The 24,101-nt window shown below is 27.8% G+C and overlaps 1 protein-coding gene across 4 annotated transcripts in view; it reads right to left on the reverse strand.

Annotated features, from left to right (window-relative positions):
* Dap160 (dynamin associated protein 160) overlaps window positions 1-24,101 on the reverse strand; it is a 79,017-nt gene that overhangs the window by 2,368 nt on the left and 52,548 nt on the right. For all 4 annotated transcript variants that reach the window (XM_087158327.1, XM_016065788.4, XM_087158316.1 and 1 more), the window contains 12 exons: window positions 19,539-19,669; window positions 10,963-11,069; window positions 10,757-10,829; window positions 10,041-10,148; window positions 8,210-8,308; window positions 7,290-7,457; window positions 6,079-6,150; window positions 5,857-5,997; window positions 4,641-4,774; window positions 4,111-4,193; window positions 3,953-4,033; window positions 1,539-1,712 (listed from right to left, as the gene is read on the reverse strand). In XM_087158327.1, the coding sequence (XP_087014453.1) occupies window positions 1,539-1,712; window positions 3,953-4,033; window positions 4,111-4,193; window positions 4,641-4,774; window positions 5,857-5,997; window positions 6,079-6,150; window positions 7,290-7,457; window positions 8,210-8,308; window positions 10,041-10,148; window positions 10,757-10,829; window positions 10,963-11,069; window positions 19,539-19,669 (1,371 nt within the window). The remainder of the gene's footprint in view (window positions 1-1,538; window positions 1,713-3,952; window positions 4,034-4,110; window positions 4,194-4,640; window positions 4,775-5,856; window positions 5,998-6,078; window positions 6,151-7,289; window positions 7,458-8,209; window positions 8,309-10,040; window positions 10,149-10,756; window positions 10,830-10,962; window positions 11,070-19,538; window positions 19,670-24,101) is intronic.

Consider the following 24,101-nt stretch of genomic DNA (forward strand, 5'->3'; position numbering starts at 1 on the left):
TTTTTACTGACCAGCAGTAGGAAATGGGAAAATGTAAGAAACAGATAATGTCACTGTATACTAAAAACTAATTTTTATTTTTTACCAGAAGCTTAAATATTGCCGGGTAAAAGACAACAGTAATACAAGTTATTATAAAAAAGTAAGTAATAAATAAAATCATATGGATGGTTGACTGAATGTAAACAATAACAAGCTTTCTAAAACTGAAAGAAATTTAGAAAACATTTGGAGTATCCCTCCGCTTATGTTGTGCTTATGAGGTGAAGTGTGAATAGGCTAAATATTCTAGAAAGTTTTATGAGTGTGATTTGTGTTTAAATTACCTCCTGTAATTTATAAATTCGAACTGGTTGTGAGTTGAAAACAAACTTATGAAAATTAATATCAGAATATAAACAAAGTGCTAGGTTTGTCTATTATTTGGTTATATTTGTGCAAAATATCGTTGTTATTATCAAAATTTGTTGTTTTCTGGGTAGCAACTTGCAGTAAAAAACATGCTTGGGGAGTCTTCCAAATCCATTTATTGTTTACTTCATTAAAATAACATGTTATATTGTAAACACTGCAAGTATAATAATATTGGATGGCACGCTTTTACTAGCTTGCTGAAGGCAGTGATCATCAGTCCAATTACAGTGGTAGGTTAAGGCATTGTAGTATTAAGCATACTTTTGGCTGTTACATATACACTTCAATTTGAATATCTAGTAGGGATAATTATCTCAGAGTACGTTTAGGAAAAAATGATTCATTAAGTAAATATTAAACTGAATGTACTCACACTCAAAATTTAATGAAAAGTAGTCCTTTAATGATCAAAAAATTTCTTCTCTTCAAATCGAGAATTTCTGTTAAGATTGATATTCAACGGTTGGGACTGGGAGGCACAAAAAGGGCTCCCGATCCTATCGCCAATGATTTTAAATATAAAGTGAATGAATTGTTCCCAACGGACAGTTAGGAACATGGGAAGAGATCCATGGTTGGTGATTTATCAAAAGATAACATAGTAAAATATAAAGCCCCATAATCAATATTAAATGTGAAAATAATTCGGCGTAAGCGAATCGCCAAAAAGACTGTGAGAATTAGTATAACCCTGTAACTAACGTCTTTGTGATAAGAAATAAGGAGTTATAAATAGATTTTTGTTTTCGATTTAATCGAGACAGTGAATTAATGATTCTTACATTAAAATTGAAATAAAAAGTTAGCCGTTACATTGTTTGTGAAGAAAAAGATAAAAAATATTTTATATTCACTTTTTATAAATTGTAATAAAAATTAAATAATTGGTTTAATTTAATTAAAATTCGGTTAAGATTATAAAAAAAAAATAAGTTAAAGAAATTTTAAAAGCTTGGAAAAATGTAAAGCCTATTGTAGCATCACAAAGGTTTAGTGTAAAAATCAATCGGAAGTCTTAGGGCGAATTTTAATCTGTGCGTACGGTTCACTATCTAAGACAGAAACAATAATAATTAAAATTATTTTTGCAACAAATGATGAAAGAACAGCAAAAATATGCTCACCATTTGGAGAAAACAAATCTCTATCGAATACGGATATGCAGAGGACATCTTCATTAAGATTCTTCACAAGAAACTGCATGGATGCATTCCACCTGGGATTTAATGTGTTTGGTATAACTTTTGTTTTCTGTTCCTGAGATCCCATGCTCACTTCACAATAAGGATTGCTTTGACCTTTGAAAAAGAACAGTATTTTATACTAATGATCGGATTTTCACTTGCCAGGTATCGATCTTAATGGTTCATGGGAGTGGTCTAAAATATGCTAATTAGTTAGTATAAGGGATGATATTTGAAGTTATGAAATTAGATACAGAAATGTACTTTCTCTGAATAAACATATCTGACCTCTACAATATGAGGAACAGCGAGTCATGGTGGATCAAGGGATAGAACGCTCACCTTTCAATGAGGTGAACCGGGTATGAATCTCGATGGCAGGTCGATACGATTTCGGTTCCTGGCTCGCACCGACCACAGTGCTGACGTAAAATATCCTCAGTGGTAGACGGGGGTAAAGAGTCCCATTGCCGTTATGATAACCGTGGGAGGTTTTCCTCTGCATATAACGCAAATGCGATATAGTTTCATCAAAAAAGTCCTCCCTGAAAGCAAATTTCTCCCAATATTTAATCCAGGAGTTCCCTAGTCTTCTGGATTGGGTTCAAAATTACAAGGCTAAGGAGTTGAACATAAGTTGTCATAAGCCCAAAATTGGGTCGGCTGTTCAACAAAAGTTATAAAATAAAGAAAAAAATATGAGGAACAGCGGCAATCTCGGAAATAAGATACCAATAGTTTGATCGAGATAACGGTCGAAAGTTTGGATCCCTTAACGCTATATTGACCTTTTGCGTATTTCTACATATCTCGAGAACTTTTTAAGCGAATTTAAAATTTTTGCACACAATTATAACATTTATTTATCCGAAGATAATTCAGTGCAAAAAAAAATTTTTTTAGTAATTATTTATTATAATTGTAATGTATACAAATTTTACATAAATTTAAAGTATGTAATTTTATAAGAAAAAATACAATATTTGTACAAAATCGGTCAAAAGAATTCTGAGAAATTGAATCTTAAATAGCTGATTTTTAAATAAAAAGTAAGTAATAATTATTATTCTTTTCCATGGAATTATCTTTAGATAAACAATTGTTTTAATTGTGAGCAAAATCTTTTCAATTCACTTAAGAATGTCTTCAAATATACCAAATTATGCAAAAAGAAAAACTAACATTAAGGGGACCAAACTTTTGATTGCTCTCCTAACCTAACTATTGGGATCCTATTTCGCAGATTGCAGCTACGCTTTATATTGTGGGAGTCAAAAATCTGAACTCGTTGAAAAAAGGTATGTTTACTCAGAGAAAATACGTTTTTGTGTCTGATTTCATAACTTAAAATATCATCTGCGCAAATTAATTTGCAAATTTGAAATTCCACCTTTAAGATTGAGTCTTAGTACATGAAGATTCAATGATTTAGATCAAAAGTCATTCAGGGTGTTTTTTTTTTTTTTGATCATGATGCATAGAATTATAGTACATGAATTCAGATATGAATTAATGTACCATCAATTAATTAGCCAAATTAAATTAATGCGTAATTTGACTAAAATTATATTGTAAGATTGATAACTTACAAATCTATTAATCATTCAATGAATTTCATTATCCTTATTACAAATTAAAAAACTTAACTTAGGCTAAGCAAAATTGTCATCAAATTTATAAAAACATATTATATTTTATTTGCATTATACGTTTAAAGTAAATTCAAATAATTTATAATTTGCAATACAAGGCCATTCAGTTATTAATTATAAAATTTAAGCAAATATATTACTAATTTGTCAGAATATTATTACAATTGCTCTAATTGTTTAAAATGCAATATATATATTATTGAGGTGGGATGAACACCATTTATCTAATACTTAACACTTTAAATACTTAAATTTGAATAACAAACATAATATAGCGTCTAATTATTAAAGGGGATGAGCACACTGATACAAACGTTACATAAATATTATACATAGAATAAAATTTGCAATTTGATATTTAAAAATTTGTAAAAAATGAGTTGCCGATTTTCAACATATTCCATCGTTTGTGCAGAATCATCTCACACATTGATTCCATCAGATGCTATAAGTAAATGTCTGGTTTATTGCTCATTATTTTGTCAATTTTGCTGTAGACAATGAAGCTATGTAATTATTGTTATGGGTAATTACAATTGCCAAAAGGGCAAATAATTACCCTGTTAAAAGTTGACTTATCTGAAAAGGAAATAGTTAACATGTCAATAAATGTAACATTTCGGGAAAAATCTGTTCAAAAAAACAACGTGTTATTTGAAGAATGTTATAAACCTGTAAGGAAACTGAATTGGAATGACTCACCATTTGAGCAAGCTTTCAAGTTTATGCCTTCCACAACTACCACTAAAAGACGACCCACTCCCTGGATTGCTTGAGATCTCACTGTAAGAGTTTATTTATTAAACAATATATATAATTCATTCAGTTTGGATAATTCAAACAGATATATATCACCTTACATGTTTTTTGATGGTTCAAATTTTTCTTTTCAATTTCACAAAAGTTATTAGCTGCAGATTCAATTTTTTTAATCCAAAGAGTTCTATAATATGAATAAGAAATAATGTTATAATTTTTTTAAATTAAAATTTTAAAACCTTCAAACAAATTTACAACATATCAAATATTTCTGAATTTTTATGTTTTTATTCTAAATTTTATTATATGTCCTTTAAAAATATTTCATTAATGATGTATTAAATTGCTTAAGAATGAGTGTTTAAAGTGGAAGTCATGAAACATATTTGAAATGAGATTGAATAAAGAAAATATAAATAACAATAGGATAGGTTAATGGAATTGTGAATAAAATGAATAGATAAACTTTTCTTTTTGAAGATAAAATAAATTCCAAATGATTGTAAAATAAAGTTCTAAAAAAATTAGCATGCTACATTTAATGCATTCAGTAATCAGGTATAAAATATACAGAAATAATTCACACAACACACTTCACAAAACCAATAACTGAAATATATTTATCATTTACCTATCAATAGTGTTCGAAGCTCTGAAATGTATACGATCTGTAATACATTCAGAGTAGCATACAAAGAATGTAGAATCATCTTGATTATTATCTGAATCTGTAGCTTTAACTGTGACATGATTTAAGAACAACGGCTGCAAACACAATAAAAATAAACAAAACATTAACAATCATTCATTCAATAAAATTATATAAATTTAAATAAAATTTCTTAAAACATATAAAATCTTTTCTAAAATTAAGAAATGTTTTAATAACTGTTAAATCATAGTATTTAAAAAAATACAATAGAGTACAAAATGACTATTACTAAGAATGAAACAAAAAAGAAACCAGTTTTTAAAATGTTTTAATTAAAAAACTATGTTCAATAGCGTGAAAATTGGATTGCACAATTCCTTTAGTTCCAAAGAATATAAGTGGATAAATGAAATTTTTTTATCCCTATCCAATGTCAGGCGATTGCAATATCAGCAGCCGAGAGCAAACTGGCGGTCCAATAAAAATTTTGTATTTTAAGTATTAAAGTTGACAGAAGTTAAAGCCATAAAAGAAAATGCATTTCTGTTCATCAGATGAAAAGTTTTTGAAAATAAATGGAGGAAAATAAAACAGCAGAAAAAATTCATATGTAACTTTATTTCTTTTTGTTAAGAAGCTTAAAGCATAATTCTAAAATTTCTGAAAACGGAAAGTTTTGTACTTTTCAGTTAGTCAGGGGTATGAAAAATATAACTATTTTTTGTAATTGAACACAAAACAAAATGGCCATCACCATCTGTTGCGAGTTCATTTATAAAAAGTTAAATAAATTCCTTCCTTCTATTGTATGGTATGGGGGTCATGGAAGTTAAGACTTCACAATTTTGTGACTAATGGTATGCTTGTTGGTGAACATTGCACACAATCCACCTTTTCTACTCAGGTAAGCTAGTACTTATTGATCTTAAGCTGGGCGGGTTTGAAGTCACCATTGAGGGTCAAACCTCAGTCTTTAACCACTAATCAACGGTTTATTGATAAAAAAGCTAAGCAAACCAAACGTGTTTTTGAGGTTTAAAATTGTGTACACGTATAAAGGTAATTTAATTTGAACAGTATATAGTATAAATATATATATATATATATATATATATATATATATATATATATATATATATATTTTAATACAGGTAAAATATAATAACTAAATATTTAAAATAAATAAAATAACTACCTGTTTATACATTTTATATAACGAATTCATTGCCTTTTCTGATGTAAAAACATTCGTAATTTTTCCCAGTTCTTTAAAAGGCTGAGTTAAAAGCAAAAAATCATTGAATAGAAAAGCCATCAATTCCTTATTGCTCTTGGCCTAAATAAAAAGATACTTAATTAACCTACTTACAGCAGATATTAAATTTTTATAGGACTTAAAATTGAATATTTAACTTACTTTATATAGTATACCAACATGTAAGAGCTTTCTGGGACCCAAACTATTCGTTAAGGAGTTGAAGGTTATTTGCTAAATAAAAAATATTAAAAAATATCAAAAGCAGAATGAATAGTTTATTTAATACAATTTATTATAAATATAATTGTATAAAAAATATTGATTAGTTATTCTAAATATAAAGTTGAAATTTTTTAAGAATTTAAAATATTGACATTGTTGAGTAACGAATTAAATAAATGTAGCAATTAGGTTAGTAACAGATGACATGTATTTTCTCTAGTGCTTATTGAACTATTCATTCTTATTAACAAATGATTAGAGCATTTAATCTTAAAAGTAAAGTAGTTTCAAGTACTATTTTGAATTATTTCTGCTTTACACAACTGCATTAACATTTTAAAGTTCACACTAATCACGTGGCATTAAAAGGAGATTTTTGTATAGAAATATTATCAAAACAGTTTTCTTTTAAACAATTAGATCATGTAAAGTTTAATGCATACAATTTTACATAATCTAACATAATGTAAAAGATAATGAATAAAAACCAAGCAAGAAAAGGGTTTCTACTTATTTCATGAGCACAGTTTATTTATTTATTAAGTAATTAATTTATACAAATGAACATTTTTTTTGTTTCACTTTGTACATTGAAATGTACTTTACCGAACTTTATTAGTAAATTTAAATTTCAAAGTTATAAATAGTGTTAGAACATTTTCAAAGATTTTTGACACTTAAGTTTTAAAAAGACTTGTGGCATTGAAATTTAAACTTTTGCAACTAAATAGAATAGAAAACTTTTCAACTAATAATATAAAAAAAAATATTTAAATTCATTATTTCACAACAAAAACATTCATATAATCCTTCAATAGAGTACTAGGTTCAATAAAGGGCACATTCCAAAAAATAAAATGAATAAAAAATATTCAAATACATTAATTAGTTACTTAATAACAAATGCATCTTTCAATAGAGTACTAAGTTTCAGGAGAAACTAGATTCAATACAGCAGATCTCAATAAATAAAATTAATCAAAAATGTATTCCATCAGTCAACTATCAAATACAGAATTATCACACCTTCATAAAACATGGAGAAAATAAAATCTTTTCTCTTTTAAAGGTGTCTTTAATTCATTTATGAATCATGGAAGATTTATGAATAAAACTGGTGTATACAAATATATTAAAATAATTCTTACCTCTGGCAAACCATCACACAGAACATGATTCTGTATCCATTCCAAACGATCTGAATTTTCCCTCTCCCTCACACCTTCATTCACTTGATTACACAACTGTTGAGCTTGATTTAAAGCTTCTTTTAAATGAGCATAATCAGGGTGACCTTCAGGTGTATATTCTATAATCTGAAAACAAATATATTTGAAAAAAAAATCATATTATTTAATAACAGAATGCCACAATAGCTTTTAATCTAATGTTTAAAAGACACTTAAACATTTTGAGGGTTAAGAATCTGAATTTGAAGGAAACAATCTGTTTATTCAGAGAAATTTATTTTTTTGCCTGTTTTTGTTATTTAACTATCTTTTGCGCAAATTAATTTGCATATTTAAGGACAAAATATTAAGAATGCATCATAGTATGTGACAATCCAATAAGTGAAAGAGTTCTGCTTTTTGTCGAGTGCACTGTACATAAAAAAAAGTTCACGCTAAGCTGAAAGATAATTTAACAACAGTTTAAGTCTTAGCTGTTAAAGCAACATTTATCTTTGCATAACGGTGAAAACATACTTTTACAGCAAGATGACAGAATTTTTTTTCACAATTAACTTCAAATAGATCTAAATGTAGTGAAAAACACAAATACTGAGAGTGCAGTATAATTCTGATGGTATTAAAAAGCACAAGTGAAAATGTTTAAATATTTTGTGCTTAATTCTTTGAAATTAAGTTAAATTTATAATCTAGTATAAATTAACATTTTAATTACAACATATAATGCATCTATAAACAATTGGCCATTTTCAATTCAATGAAATCCAGTATGCAATATTATAATATTATATTAACTAGAAATGTGTAAAATTAAATCTTACACAATTTTTTTATTGTTACTAAAATGAGCATAATGCAAACTAACCAATAATACACACCTTTTGTATTAAAAGAGGATATTTAGTGATTCTTTGCATAGGCTTCAATAAGAAGCTACTTAATGGCATTCCTTTCGTGCGAGGATCTGTACAACAGTGCTGAAATTTAAACAAATCTATGAATAAAGGGCATATAGAAAAGATAGTATTAAATCAAATAGAAAAAAAAGAAGCATGTTCAAAAATATCACAAATCTAGACTATTTGATAAAATATACCTTTGAAAGGAAATAAAGTGATTTTAAAATTAAGATCTCAAATTTAGTGGCTTCTGGAACGATTAAAACTCATGAGAATCAATAAATAATTACAAAATCTTTAAAAATCATTAGCTTAAATTCAGTAATAAGAAATTACAATATTTTAATTAAAGCTTGATTAATAAATAGCAAATATGGCAAAGAAATAAATAACTAAACAAAACTAATAAAGATATAAATGACCATTCAAGATAAATCAATGGAATATATTTTTTGCTAATTTACTTACATGAAACGGCACATCTAATTTAAATTAGTTTTTGTTTACATAAAAATAAGCATTTTCCAGTTTATACAGTACTTTTCTTAAAACTTTGTTAGTCAATAGTTTTCCATATTATTTTAATAGATTTTTGAAGTTCAACATTTATTGCATGAAAATTATGGACATTTTTATCATAGTATTTTATTTAAAAATTTGTAAAATCTTCTCTTTTAAATCCAAACAATTTTTTTTAATGGAAATGAGATACAAATAGATAATCATAAGCCATGAAAGTGAGTATAATGAAGAGTTAATTATGCATTTTTTAAATAATAATTTAGTTCTTTTCCTATGGGACTAATAAAAGTTATAGTATTTTAACACATATGAAATTAAACAGGCTAAAAATATAATATATATTAGAATTACATAAACCATGTTAAGTAGAAAAGAATAAAAATAATTAAACTAATCAAGAAATTTTGATCTACTAAAATGAGCATATTCTAGATAGATTAACAGCAAAAGAGCCAAAAGCAGCTATATTGAGAGAAACATGTTTTGCATCAAGTGCAACAAAATCAAGTGGTGCTCCTAATTAAGTCTAACATAAAAACAATAAGCATACAAATAACAGGAGTGAAAAGATTACTAGATTGACTCAACATGCAGTTAAAATTGAACATTAATATTAGTAAAAATGCATATAATATCATATCAAAGCAATTAAGGAAAAAATATATTAATAAGACACATTATAGATATAGCTATATTTATTCATTAGAGAAATATAAGAGAACATAAAGAATGTATATAATAAGACTAAAATATAACTAAAGTTATATTCACTAAAAAACAGTCAAACATACTAAGCAATGATTTTATTTTATTTTGTAACCGTTTTTAAATAGCCGACCGAATTTTGGGTTTGCGAGTATCAATGTTTAACTAAGTAGCCTTGCAAATTTGAACCCAATCCAGAAGACAAGGGAACTCTTGGACCAAGCAGTGAGAGGAATTTTGCCTTCGTAGAGGACTTTCGGATGGGAATAACCCGTATTTGTGTTACACGGACAAGAAAACCTCCAATGGTTAGCTTGACGGTAAGGGGACTCTAACCCATGATCTTCTTCCACCGAGGATATTTTACGTCCGCACTGTAATCAGTGTACAATTTGCAGTGACTAGCCATTCATGGGATTCGAAATCGGTTCACCCCATAGGGAGGCGAGCTAAGCAATGATTGTAATTTTTACTATAGCATTAAATCAGACTAAAAAATGAATAACTTTAAGAGACTATAAAAATAATTTATGTGATTTTCATTATAGCAGTTAAATAGCAACAACATTTACTACAAACTTACTTTGGTCACTTCTTTAAATCTTGGGTTAGTTTCAGATTTATTTTGAATGAGAGCAGCAGCATTTAACTGGCAACTGCAAAATCTGATGTAAGGAGTGAAGTGCGGCAGCTAAAAATAAAGTATGTATATATATAGAAGTATATTATAGAAATATATAACTATATATTTCCGAATATAAGCCCATCTATGTATAAGCCTACGAGTATGTTTTTTATAAGGAAATTCAGCCAAAATTCAAAACTCATATATAAGCCGAAGAAAAAAAAAGTATGCTACGCTTGGAAATAAAAATGCACCCCCTATCTAGAAATAACAGTTGCACAATGGGTAAAAGAAGCATGGACCTTCTGAATTTGTAAAGAGAAGATTAAAAAAATAATAGTATTCCTCTCAAACAGTCCTTTTCATGTGTTTCTTTTTAAATTTTTATACTTAGACATTCCATTTCCAACTATTATTTCAAGTATTTTTATGTTTTGTATGTACGTTTTGCGATATTTCCTGATTATTGCTAATGCTCGACAAAGCTAGATGTATTTCCTTTGGAATCTAGAATCTTCTAGAAGTAAGTTTTACTGAAATATTTAAAAGTTAGGGAATCGGATTATAAGCTGACCTTTCCAATCTTGTCTAAAAATTCACGACTTATATTCGGAAATACAAGGTTTATTTTAACTCTAGGCAAATTTTAAAGTTTATTGAAGTTTTCTGCATACATTTTCACATAACAAATCTCCAATTTTCTGAATGATGTTATCAGGGCTCATCCGTCGCCTCACTCTTAAAGCTCTGGAAAAAATAATGCATATTTTAATAATTTTATTTAAGAAAACATTTTTTTTTCAGTCCACCTAAATAATTGAACAATTATAGAAAAATAAAATTCATAATTTATGGGAGAAAAGTAAGAATTTACACACACCTTAAAAGCTTTGTATTGCAGACAATCAGCTCTTTCCAGTTAACAAATATTGATCGAAGTTCTTCTTTATTCAATACTTGAGATTCTCGTAATGGTTTTTGAAAAGCCTGGAAATTTTTTTCATACATAATTAGAACATGAATGATTAAAATGAATATGATTTTTAAAAAGAAATGTTTTAATAAAATATTTAGAGTGTACCCAGTTCTAAGTGGCAACAACAAGGGTCTAAGCAGCGAAGGCCCTTTTTTGAAAAATTAGCAATTGAAATGCAAAGCAAGGAGACCATTTTTAAAAAATGACATCAGTAGAAACTCTTTAAAAAACAGCAATTGTTGTTTCTAATGCCACTAATCAACCAATAAACCTGCTTGGTAAAATCACATGGATTGAAGGAGCGTTTTTGTTCTTCAGTGGCGCCATTTATGACAAAGAATTTGACTTCAGCTACACACAAACCGTTTATATGGCAGACCCATTTATTCATCCACAGATCGTTATTTGACCTCAGCCAGAGAATGATTCATCTCCAATCCCAAGAGGTACTGATTTGTTATAGGAACATGGAGGACTTTGTGACCCAACATATTTAACATGCACCAGTTGCCGAATACTATACAAACCAAAAAACAAATTTCAATTTTGCAGAAGAATTAAGTGTATAAAAATGTCTCGTTAATTTTATTTAGCGAAAGTTTCAAAATTAAAATTTTAAATTGCAGAGCCTTTAAATCTTACTTTAAATTTCAGATTGATGTGAACATTTTATCGGATTATTAGTTTCGATTCACGGAAGTTAGCGAATCAATAATCCTGCAATAAGCAGAATTCTGTGAAAAAATGACATGCCTTGCTCCTAGCTTTTAAACCTGGAGGGAGGATATGAAAAACCGTTTTTCTTGGTCTGCTCTAATAAATGTGTAAATAAACCAGATTTTACATGCCAAGAATAAGATCAAACTTCACATTGTTGATTCATAACAAAATGAAAAAGAAAAGAATGGATATGATTAAGGCAACAACTTGGTTGTAATTCCACATAAAAAAGTGTTTTTCACATTACAGTCAGACATCGATATAAGGTCATCTGCATATAAGGTCACTTTTCCAAAGTCCCGGCTCGCTGAATAGAAATTCTTTGTTACAGATTATTGGATATATGGTCAAGCTTTAAAAATCGTTATCGCTTATAAGGTCATTTTTATCTGAGGCTTTGAACAAAATCCTATTCAACTTTCTTACAAGGCAATTATCCCTCTCGAGTTCTAGGAAAATGTGGCAACCAATGAACAAGCTACAATTTCTGAAATTGTTTCACAAGTTGTGGACAGTGATTACAATGACAGTGATCCTGAGACTGTAGCTGCAACCCAAGTGGAAGCCTTCAATGCTATAAATGTCATATGAAATTTTTTTACAAACCATGAGGGAGCTGAGGAACATTTCGAGAAGTTACAAAATCTAGAAAACATTTTTCAAAAAATGAAACCAAAAACGAGACAGACCTGCATAAATGATTATTTTAAATAAGGTAAGATTTAATGTAGGTATGTACACTTTGAGGAAATTTGTAAACAGCTTAATTTTAAATTAAAAATTTTTCTAAAAATCTAACTTTCGTTAATTCTTTACTAATTCTGTTAAAATTTATTGACTTAAATATTTAATTTATGGTCGATCGTTTTCATTTGTATTACTATTTTTAAAAAGTTTTAATGTGTACTATTTACGTGCTTAGTTACGAACTGCTAATGAATCGGTTAAAAGGTCACCCCGCTTATAAGGTCACTTTTGCAATGTCCCTTAGAGTGACCTTATATCGAGGTCTGACTGTATTTATAAATTCTATTGATGCTACTATGACACTTTTTGTAAATTCGAAAATGAGGCATAAAAAGCTTTTTTGTGGATTTCAGGCACAAAGTTATCCTTTGCAAACATTTTTGGCCGTTTAAGAGAAAACTTTATTGCTTGTCGTCGAAAGATAAAATCAATCTAGCTTCAAAATACATTAAAACAGAGTTTTAAATATGAAAGGCTATGTAATAAACCAATTATATTCCAATAAGTGCATATTTGTAGAGCGGCAATGAATTGGAACCCTTGTTCCAAATTTATTGCAAGTTTAAAAATGACACTATTTTGGGACAACTAAGTTCTTCTAATAATGTGGCAGGAGTTCCAAGACAACTGCCAATTAGTAAGCATACATGGGAACGTTACTTTAAAAAAGTACTTCAAACAAAAGTAATGCGTAAGAAGTACAGATAAAAAAAGTAACATGTTTTAAAGTACATTTCGAGGAAATAAAAAAATTCTAAGTAACTTTACACTTCATTAAAAAGTGAAAGAAAAAAAATATCATTTTAATTTAAAATGCATTAAATTTTAATTAAAATGTTTAATTACTTTAAAATGCATGAAAATATTACAAAATGTTTTAAGATAGTGTATGTTCCAAATATCCAGAAGCAAAACCAGAAATCAAAATTCAGTGTTAGCATATATATAAAAAAGTTTTAATAATTTTAAAACTACCAATCTTTAGAAATTTTGTTTTTACTTTCGGAATTTGTAGTAATAAATTAATGTGTTGAACAAATTCAATTATAATATTATATTTTTACATAAATATAATATTTTTTGTGAGAAAAAATGAGTAAAAAAATTATTCATATACAAGTAACCCCTTGAAATCCATTAAATTAAAAATGATACTTCATTTTTAAAAAAGTTAAAAAAAATTAATTTTAGAATTTTAAATAATGACGATTTTCTTAATTTGCGTTATAGATATTCAGTATTGAATTCACTCAAAAACAAAAATTGAGAAGTTTCATTTTAAAATTTATTCTTATGACGAACTAAATGTTTATGTGGTGAAATTCAAAAAAGAAGAAAATATTATTTCAAAATTTTTTATTTTGACACAATATTATCAAAGAAATAATAAAAATCTAGATTTTTTTACCGCTTATTATATTTTAATTGGATTGGTCTTATAATAAGATAAGACTTAATAGTTCGATGATTACTAGCATTTATATTTATAATAATTTTAATTGATAAATTTTAAATAACACAGCGATTAAATTATATGTATAAATCAATAAGTCTTAAATATATTAAATTAGGGGTGCACAACCTGCGGCCCGCGGGCCAAATGCGGCCCGCCAACCCTCAATGTGCGGCCCGCTACCGCAATCTGAACAAAATGAAAAAAAATAATTAAATTTTTTTTTAAATAAAAAAAAATTCAGAAATTTGAAATTTACGCATTTAAGTTTTTGATGCACCCAATTTCACTCAATGTAGTTTTCGATCGCTTTTTTTTCGATGGTTACCTCTACAGATTTAGGCATAGTTTTGAAAATACCATTATTTTGAACACATCATTATTACGATATACAAATTTCTAATTTTAGTTATTACTTTTGACTCTCTTCGAGTGCTCCGATTTTATCGTAAATTCAATGACTTTCCGATAGTTATTGCTGCCCATTTTCACGTATTTTCTGAAATCGCGATTTTTAAAAAGTTTTGAAACGCTTTATTTGTGCAAACTTCATGAAAAATCTAATCTTTTTCGGCAGTTGTTGCTACGCATTTCCGCATGGTTTTAAAAATTTTGATATTTTGGCACGATATTATTACGAATCGCTCATTTAGATAACCATTTTCTGACGTGGTTTATTTGTGCCAATTTTATTGCAAATCAAATTATTTTTCAATCGTTATTTTGGCAATTATTGTTACACATCTCTACAAGGTTTTGAAAGTCCGATATTTTTTATACGCTATTTTGATACTTTAATTTCGCATTTAAATACATAAAATTTTGACGCGTTTCATTTACACCAATTTCACCGCAAATATAAGGTATTTTGATAATTTCCTTTGTAGTTATTACTACGCTTTTTACCCGTGATTTAAAAAAAATTGACATTTTTCATATAATTTGACAACACGCGAATTTTGAATCGCGCATTAAAATAATTACTTTTTATGTGCTGTATTTGTGTCGATTTTTACATAAATATAAGAGGTTTTTCGAACGTCTTTTTACTTGTAATTTAGAATATCCTGATATTTTAGCACAATATTACAACTCTTAAAATTCGATACTGTTTTAATTTTTTTTTTGGAACTTAAAAAGTAATTACGTATTTTAGCAAAATCGATACCTTCCTAAAAAGAATAAAAATGAAAAATAAAAACAAGTTGAGTACATTTATATTAAACGCGTTCCTCTTTGCTAAAAAATAATTCAAAACACGTGTATATTTCTTTAGTCCCATGAACAAGTGCAAGTTAACATCACACACTCAACCTATTCTTTTTGTTGTTACATGATTATTTTGATTCGTATTTATACGTTTTAAAAATCATACGTTTTAATTCTTCGCGTAATTTAAAATTCACACATCGTAATTCGTATTTACGCGATCTTAAAATTGCGCAGCGCATTTCGTATTAAAAATAACGAGATTTAAAAATCATCCATCGCGAATCATATTCATGCGATTTAAAAACCATATATCGCGATTCATATTCACACATTTTAAAAATCATGCGCTGTGAGTAGTCTTTTCGCAATTTAAAATTGTACATCTCAATTCGTATTCACGCAATTTGAAAATCACACATTGCGTTTTATATTTGCGCAATTTAAAAAGCACACATAACAATTAGTATTTAGGCAATTATAAAATAACACATCGCTATTTGTATTCACGTGATTTAAAAATATGGAAATGAAGAACACCATCTAGGACAAATTCCAAAAGTGATTAAGTTTTTTGCCCTAATTTAATACTACCCACAACAACAGCTTCTGTCATAAGACTGTTTTCCAGAATAAATTTGGCCTGTTCAAAATTACAGAGCAGTCTTTTAACAAATTCATTTAATGGCTCGAAAAAGCATGATCAAGTGAATAAAATTATCCCAATATTTAAAAATTTTGCAAATTACAGGATAACCATTAAGAAAATTTTTTAACCATTTTCTTATGCTATACTTCCACCATTTCATATCATTCATGATTGTACGCTGGGAAATGATTTGTATATCATAAAATTTTAACAGTAAAAAAAATAATAAAAATAAGTTTCGCTAAATAAGGTAAATGTTACTAATTGTTTATGCATATGTGTATTAATTGTAAATAGAAAGTGTCATGTTAAAAAAATATTCGCCATAAAAAATTTTAAACAAGTATCTTAATAGTTTTTTATTATTAAGGAAAATAGTTTATTCAAAATTAATGCTTTCTTTCTTTCTTCCCTCTCTCTGCCGCTGCTTCCTATCATTAATTTAAAATAAATGTTTTAAAGTTTAAGTATATTCCTCTTCTAAATGCTAAATCTTATTTTCCGCAGATGGGGTTTTGTTTCAATTTTTATCATTTTTAACCCTATAAACTTTCTTTAAATCAAAGTATTTAACTTGTATTTATTTTAATAACTAGAACATTTTTTTAAAATTTATTTCTATGAACAAATTTTTTAAAGTTAAAATTTATGTAAAAATGGACTTATGTATTATGTAAAATGACTTTTAAAAAACATGTATTTTCCCATAGTTTTTTAATTATTTCAATTTATATAAATTTTCTTCTGATTAACTGATTCTGTTTTTTCTTAGAAGGCTTAGTTTTTTCTTAGTTTACAAGTTTTTAACTTTAAACATTTAAAAGTATTTAATTTTATGCTAAGATATTACAAGGTTAACTTAGAAAAAGAATTTAGTGGTTAGAACAATGTTTTTATAACAATTACTACCTAAAATTGCTATGAATATGTTTGTCTAAATACTTTGGGTGTTCCCTTTGGCATGCGGCCCTTCATTAGTCAATCTGCTGCACATGTGGCCCTTCCCTCAAAAAGGTTGTGCACCCCTATATTAAATAATCTTATTTTAAATATTAAATACAAATAAATTTTTGATTTAATTAAATTAGATTAATTTTATAAATGCATATAAATTTAATAAGCCTCTGATTTTAATGAAGGGGTGGCAACATACATGAAAAATACAAGAAATGAGGGCTACTTAAAATTTAAAAGTGAAAAGAAATGTAAAGGAAAGGGTAAGCTTTTAAGATGAATATTTATTTCGATTCAAACAAAAATGACGCTAGGTGAAATGGGGAAATATTTTCAATAAATGTAATTTTTTCCTGATAGAATATGAAAATAGTCCAGAAAGCATTGCTTCATTCACCAAAGACAATTTAACATATAATGCTGTACATGTACTTTCATTTTAATAATAAATCAATGATACCCTTCTATAAAATTTATTCTCAAAATGTTTTAATTTACAAATAAAATAATAAATCTTTATTTCTACAAGCATCTTTAAAAACAAATATATTATTACCCATGATCACCCACCATCTAAAACTGATAAGTTAATGAATATCACTTAACAGTGAGAATGGATTATATGAAATCATTTTGATAAAATATTTCAATACTAAAAGTCTGAATATTTTTGTTAAGTTTTAAAAAAAAATGTGTTAGTATTATGTATTAAGTATGTGTTAGTATTATGTATGTGTTAGTATTTGAAAAGAACCATATTAATGCATCAATAGAATCAAGGTTAAAATTTAATCACCAATTGTTAGCTCAATATTCGGTAGTCTACTAAAATACTGTGCCTCAGATATCACCGTTACCAGACAGCCATGGATAAAAATGAGTGACTCATTTGTAAAGTCACATGTGACTTCTGTGATGTCGATGCGTTGGTCAAAAAAGATTCCATGTCCGCCTTCGGTGACGTCACTTTTTGACATTAACTTAACATGAAACCACATTGCGACATTTAGTTGTCCAGAGACCTCACCATGTGATCACATGTCAACAGGGTCACTGAGGGATGAAGTGATAAATTCAGGTCTCAACTAGGTCATCGAAAGACGAAGATGTGACAAATTCATGTCTCAACTGGGTCATCATGTGATCAAGATGTGACTTATTCACGTCTCAACAGAGTCACAATTTGAAGAAATTGTGGCATTTACGTCTTAATAGGGTCACCGTGTGACTAAGCTGATACATGAATGTCCCATTCTCATGACACGATGACGTCACTGCGACAGTTATAAGTATTATTGTGGCCTCTTTTGACGTTTGGAATGTGACGTTCTTAAAGGGGGACATAATAACTTTCAAAAATCTAAGCATAGACGTCGCAATCTAGTAACCGTGTGCTATCAGGGAACAAATTAAAAATTATGAGATGATGAAAATTTTAAATTTCTGATTAACAATTTTTAAGAAAAAGAATCCATGGAAAGTTTCCCCCAAGAAGAAATTTGATTCCAAAATTCAGACAAAGGACCCAGTGTAGATCCCCACAGACCATGAAAGAGAAAATTAGAAGCTTAGAAATGAGTCTGTCAACACTTTTCCTGAAGCTGTGGCATAACTAACTACCACTACAAATATTAAATGCCAAATCGCTAGTATATAAGACATGTTAACTCGATTCCATTTAGAGGTACATTTTGGTAGATGAAGGTTGACAGTTTATAAATTAATTCCCCACAAAGCAATAAAGATAGGATTGTGCGTCATTTTAGTTCAAAGTATTTTTTCCCATCGGTAAGAAAAGGGTCGTATATCACGCTGGAATGATTTTTTAGCTGTTTCCGCTAAAGCTCTCTCGAAATAGAGACTTTTAAAATTTTTCTTTTTAACCATGAACAGGTTTTATCTTACCATTTTGTTTCCAATTGAAACAAAATAGATCAAGCAGGTTTTATTTTGATGTTATCTTTGACCTCTTTGCAGTCCCAATGTGGTCAGACGCAAGAAAAGAAAAAAAAATTTTTTTTTTTTTTGCTTCGTGACGAGTAAACGATGTAAAAAGGGGGGAACAATAAGAGAATTAATTAAAATTTTTTAGAAAAAGTAACGATTTTCTTCGACACTTTCGTTTCAAATACTTGCACTAATTAAAAAAAAAATAATTAAAAGTAACGAAGTACGTGTAAAAGTATTCCCATGTATGATTGAAAGGCCTACCCTAAATAGATAGGGTGACAGTAGGATTAACCCAATGGACTGGTCAACCCAGATTCCTCTTGGATTTCGATCACAGAATGAAAAGGTGAAACAACTGTTCAAAGTCAGGGAAGGAACTTCATCTCCAAGACAAATGCAAGAAATAGTACTAACTGTTATACAATTATGGAAGATGTACCCTGGAAGTGTGAGGCAGTTAAGTGCCTCTCATGGAGCTCTACCCAATAGAAATGAACTCAATGTTGCTTATAGGAGTCCAAATACTTGTTGATAGATAGTGATGCTTGTTGTTCCCTCTCATTCTTAATGACAAGTAAATTTGAACGAACTTTTGTAGCACCAGTACTTTTCCCCACTGATGTTGCACAAATAAATGACTTAATCATAAAAAAAAAAAAAAATTCTGTTTCTTTTTACTATAAATTATTGCTCTATAGGTTAATGATCTAAATGAATTAAATCATACTTCCTAAAGCTTATAAGCAGATTAGAATAGATTTAAAAAAAGTCTCATATCATAAGTAAATTTCTACTTACATCTAAAACTATTGACATATCATCCATATAAGATTCTTCAGTGGATATAAGTTCATTTATATGGCATTGGCGTTTCTTTTCTTTAGGTGACAATGACTCAAATGCTGCATTATTTAGAAAATCGTCTGAAGCTACGAAAACAGTCACTTTCAAATCACAAATAATATTGTTTTTAATATCAACATAAGCAATAAAATAAAAATGAATGACACACTATGAGTCACTAGTTTAAATATCATCTATATCTAGACAAAACATATTATCTCAGGCTGTATAACTATTACGTCAAAAACATATTTTTGTTTATATACATAAAATATTGTGTTTAGTAAAAGGTTTAATTTCAGATTAAATAGTTTTGTGTTTTTCTCACTACAAATGAATGGAAGCGTTTTTATTTAAAGTAATTCATGATACCTGCCACACAGATTCCTCAGATCTGTGTAGTTATAACTGAAACAATAGGTTTTTATTTCATTTTATAAAGAGAAAAGGTTGATGTTTCCCTACATGCATTTAATAAATAAATTAAAAACCATTAAGCTGTGACAGAGTTTTATAAAAATTTAAAATACAAAAGTTTTTTCACATTGCTGATAAGTTACATCTTTTAAAAAATTATTCACAAATAAAGGTTTCATTTAAGAATTTGGCATATAATGACCCATTTTTTTGATTGGTAAAGGAAATTTTAAGATAAAAAGAATTAACACATTAAAAGGGAATCCTATATTATGTAACCATAAATTAAAAAAAATAAAATCTGATTAAATAAAAAAAAGAGAGAAGGTAAGTATGAAGAAAAACAGGAAAGTTTTAATGCTTATTGATTTAGTTATTCGTAAACTGAAAAAAAAGTATCTCCTTATCAATTCTTGATATAAGTGTGGTATACTAAATATTTGTACTAAAATATAAAATCCAAAACACATAGATTAATTTTTTTTTACAAAAATTTATTATTAATTGATTTTATAAATTAAAGAAATTTCAATGATGAATTACTGTTTCTCTTAGATCTACAAATTTGAAAAATTATTCCTTAGAAGTGTGTTGCCCCCTTTGGAAGATTTTACCAATAAGGAAGAAAGTGTCCCATCCTATATTTCATAACTATAAATTATTAAAATGTTAAATATAATATTTATCACTTACTTTGATCTAAATTAATAAAAAATAAAGAAAAGGTCTGAAAATTATATTTAGTGAAAATTCTGCAACAAAGAATATCTTTTAAGATGCTAGATTAAGAAACTACTTTTTAGGATTGAAAAATTAAAAAACTATTAGGATAAAAAATAATACATACTTTTAGATCCATGGAAATGGTAGTTATGTTTCCGTCAAAATGTAGCATGTGAATAATTTTTGTTAGCATTGATTTGCCTTGCCTGAATTAATTATGATTTTTTTTCTTCATACAATGTTATGCTCTACGAATTCCTAACCTGTTTTTATGCATGCGAAAATTTATATAAAAAGAAAAGCATATATACCACATATACAGTATTGAGTCTTTTGATCAAATCATCTGAAAATGTTGTACAGTCCTTCAGCACCCCCCCCCCCCATCTTAACGACTGCTACTTGAAGTACTGTTTGCTGCTCTATAAATGCAATATTTTTGTAACACCCAAAGGAATTGTTCATTCCAATTATAATTTTTCCCAAAAAATCACTCCAAAAACAGGCATTTTTGCACTTTCAAAACAAGTTAATAACATAAGTCACAAGAATATTATTCAAATCATTAATTCTTTTGATGTTACTGATCAATAAGCATGAAACATCTTGAATTTTCTTTCAATGAAGAAAGACAACATCTAATTTTCAACTAAGAGGGCATAATCCATGGTAAAAAAAAACCTGTTCATTACCTACCATTATTGAGAATTTAAAGTTTACATTACACGATTATGCAGAAATAAAAGTTTTTTGTACAATCATAACCTTTCAAAATTTATTCCAAAGGGTTCCGTGTATTCATTTATCACATTTTTCTTGTTTGAATATTGTATTAACTTGTTCGGAGGTAAAACAAGTGGTATTATTATCCACATTCTTCCTGATTTTAATTTTGTTCAGATACCTGGACGTATGTTATGTAGAAAAAATGGCTGCTAATAACTAGTGCAATGCCATATGCTCAGAGCGGAAATTATAAATTTTAAAGCAAATGGATATAAGAATAACATCAAAATCACAAATTGTTAAATTAATTCGAGATCCCGAAAAGCACTTTGTTTACAATAATTAAAAACAGAAGTCTAAAAATAGAAGAACAAAGTGTTCTAAAGTTGTTCCTGTGTAGCAAAAATTTAAAATCTAGAAAAAGCATTGAAGGTCTGGTTGTAGTTTGTGCACACTATTAAAAGAAGTCATTTGAAAAGATTTAAATGCATTTTTATTCACTATATAAAATAATACTTGTACATTGTTGACTTTAAAAAAAAACTGTATTTGTCAGTTTCATAATTCTATTTTAAGTGTAGCATATTTTTGCAACAAGTAAATATTTGCGCTAATTTTATGTACTTATGATACAGAAATCTAAAATGTCCGTTTTTTATTGGACCACAGGAATTGTTATATTGAGCGTCAACCGTAATTTATTTACTGAAGATCAAAAGATGTCATTGAAATCAAACTCAGCCATTTTGCAGATAAAACTTGCACCTAACAAGCAAAACTTATTTTTAATATATACATAGTTTACTAAAATATAACAAATTAATGCCAAATACAAAATAAATATTATAATATTAAAAACTAAGATTCTAGATTATTTATTGAATATTTGATATTTTAAAAATGTTTATCAAGGGTTATCGTTGAATTAATTGAATAAATTTAAAATGTAGGCATGAAAATTAAATTGATCCATTATGCACAATAATGTGAATACACAAAAGAGACTGGTTATAAGCAAAAAAATTTTAAGCTTCAGAATTCACGAAGTGTATTGTCTAAATTATAACATAAAATTCTGAAGATTTAATCAAAAGCCATTTTCATTTGGGGTTTGAGTGACATTTAGATTAAAAACTACACTTTTTATACTTTAAGATGAAATTTTAAAGAAACTACAAGACCATTAATTATACATGTTTTTATTTTCTAAGTACCAATGCTTCCTCTTTCACACAACTACATAATACATATTTTTATTTTGAAACAATAAAAATGCATTACCATACAAAAATTTACATAAATGTTTTCTATGACCCATTAGTCATCCAGAATAAGTCACCCAGGAATAGATTTGAGGAAAAAAAAAACTTCAACTTAAGAGTTTTGCAAACAACTAATACAATTAAAATTTTAAACAAAATGAAGAAAAGAAAAAGAGATGCAGAATAGACATATGACAGATTTTACATTAATATAAATATCTCGTTTAATAAACACCAAAAGTTATAAATTAGTTTAAAATAGCATATCTAATCAAAAAAAAAAAAAAAATTAAGTCAAAATTTACTAACATATCTTATTCTTTTCAGATATAAAATAAATATTATAATACTATATTCAATGCCACAAAATAATGTGCTGATGACATAGAATGTGCCAGAATCTCAAATTTAATTCTCAAAAATACCTCTATAACATAAATTGTACACTTTTTTTCTTCTAATGAACAGATATTTACACATTCATAATGAGGATAATTTTATCTTTTTAGGATATAATAAAAAGTACAATCAACAAGGTAGAGGTTATTTAACCATAACTATGTAAATTAGAAAAGATCGATGGGTTACTGAATTGACAAGAATTTATTCACTAGGTAGTAATATTTGTATTTTTAGCAATGATAAAATGATGATAAGCTGTTAGACCACACGTTCTGTTATTCGAAGCAAAATGAACACAAAGGGATATTTCTTTTTATATATTTTGGATCTAAAACCAAGCAGTCTGTTCATTCCATTATTGAAAGAGAGAAATAATAGAGGGACTGATTGCAAAACACCATTTCTTCTCAAATATCATGGATCTGGAAGCAATAACAAAAGGATGACAGTCCATTTATTCTATTGCCAAAAGTGAATCATAAAGAGGGACTTCTTCTTATTATGCTAATCAGCAGCATTTGAAACCATTAACAAAGCTCAGAAAGACAATAAAATGGAATCTCTCCATATAAGATATATCATGGAGTCATATTCAACATTAAAACACTCTTAGCCAAAGCAATGAAAAAAACTTCTGCAAAAATTCTAATGCAAAGTTCTGAGACACCAACACTATAGATCAGATGCGTCCTCATGTGATATCTTCATTTTCAAAGGGCTCAAAAAAGTACTGAGGAGAAATCCATTTCAAATAGACAACAAAGTCAAAGTGTGTTTGTGCAATTCATCATAATAGAAGCCATAATGGGCAAACAGCTGTCACAGTGAAACAATGCTTGAACGATTGCAAACAATACTTATGAATTTATTAAATAAATTATACTATATAGCCTTTGACTCATTATTTATTGATTAAACTATACCTAATACTTTTTAACAGTTATAGATATTATATTTGAATTTCACGCGGCATATGTAGTCATAAGTT

This window comes from Parasteatoda tepidariorum, chromosome 1 (genome assembly GCF_982258835.1).
Source record: "Parasteatoda tepidariorum strain Cologne lab strain chromosome 1, Ptep-v5.0, whole genome shotgun sequence".
In the NCBI taxonomy this organism is placed as follows: Eukaryota; Metazoa; Arthropoda; class Arachnida; order Araneae; family Theridiidae; genus Parasteatoda; species Parasteatoda tepidariorum.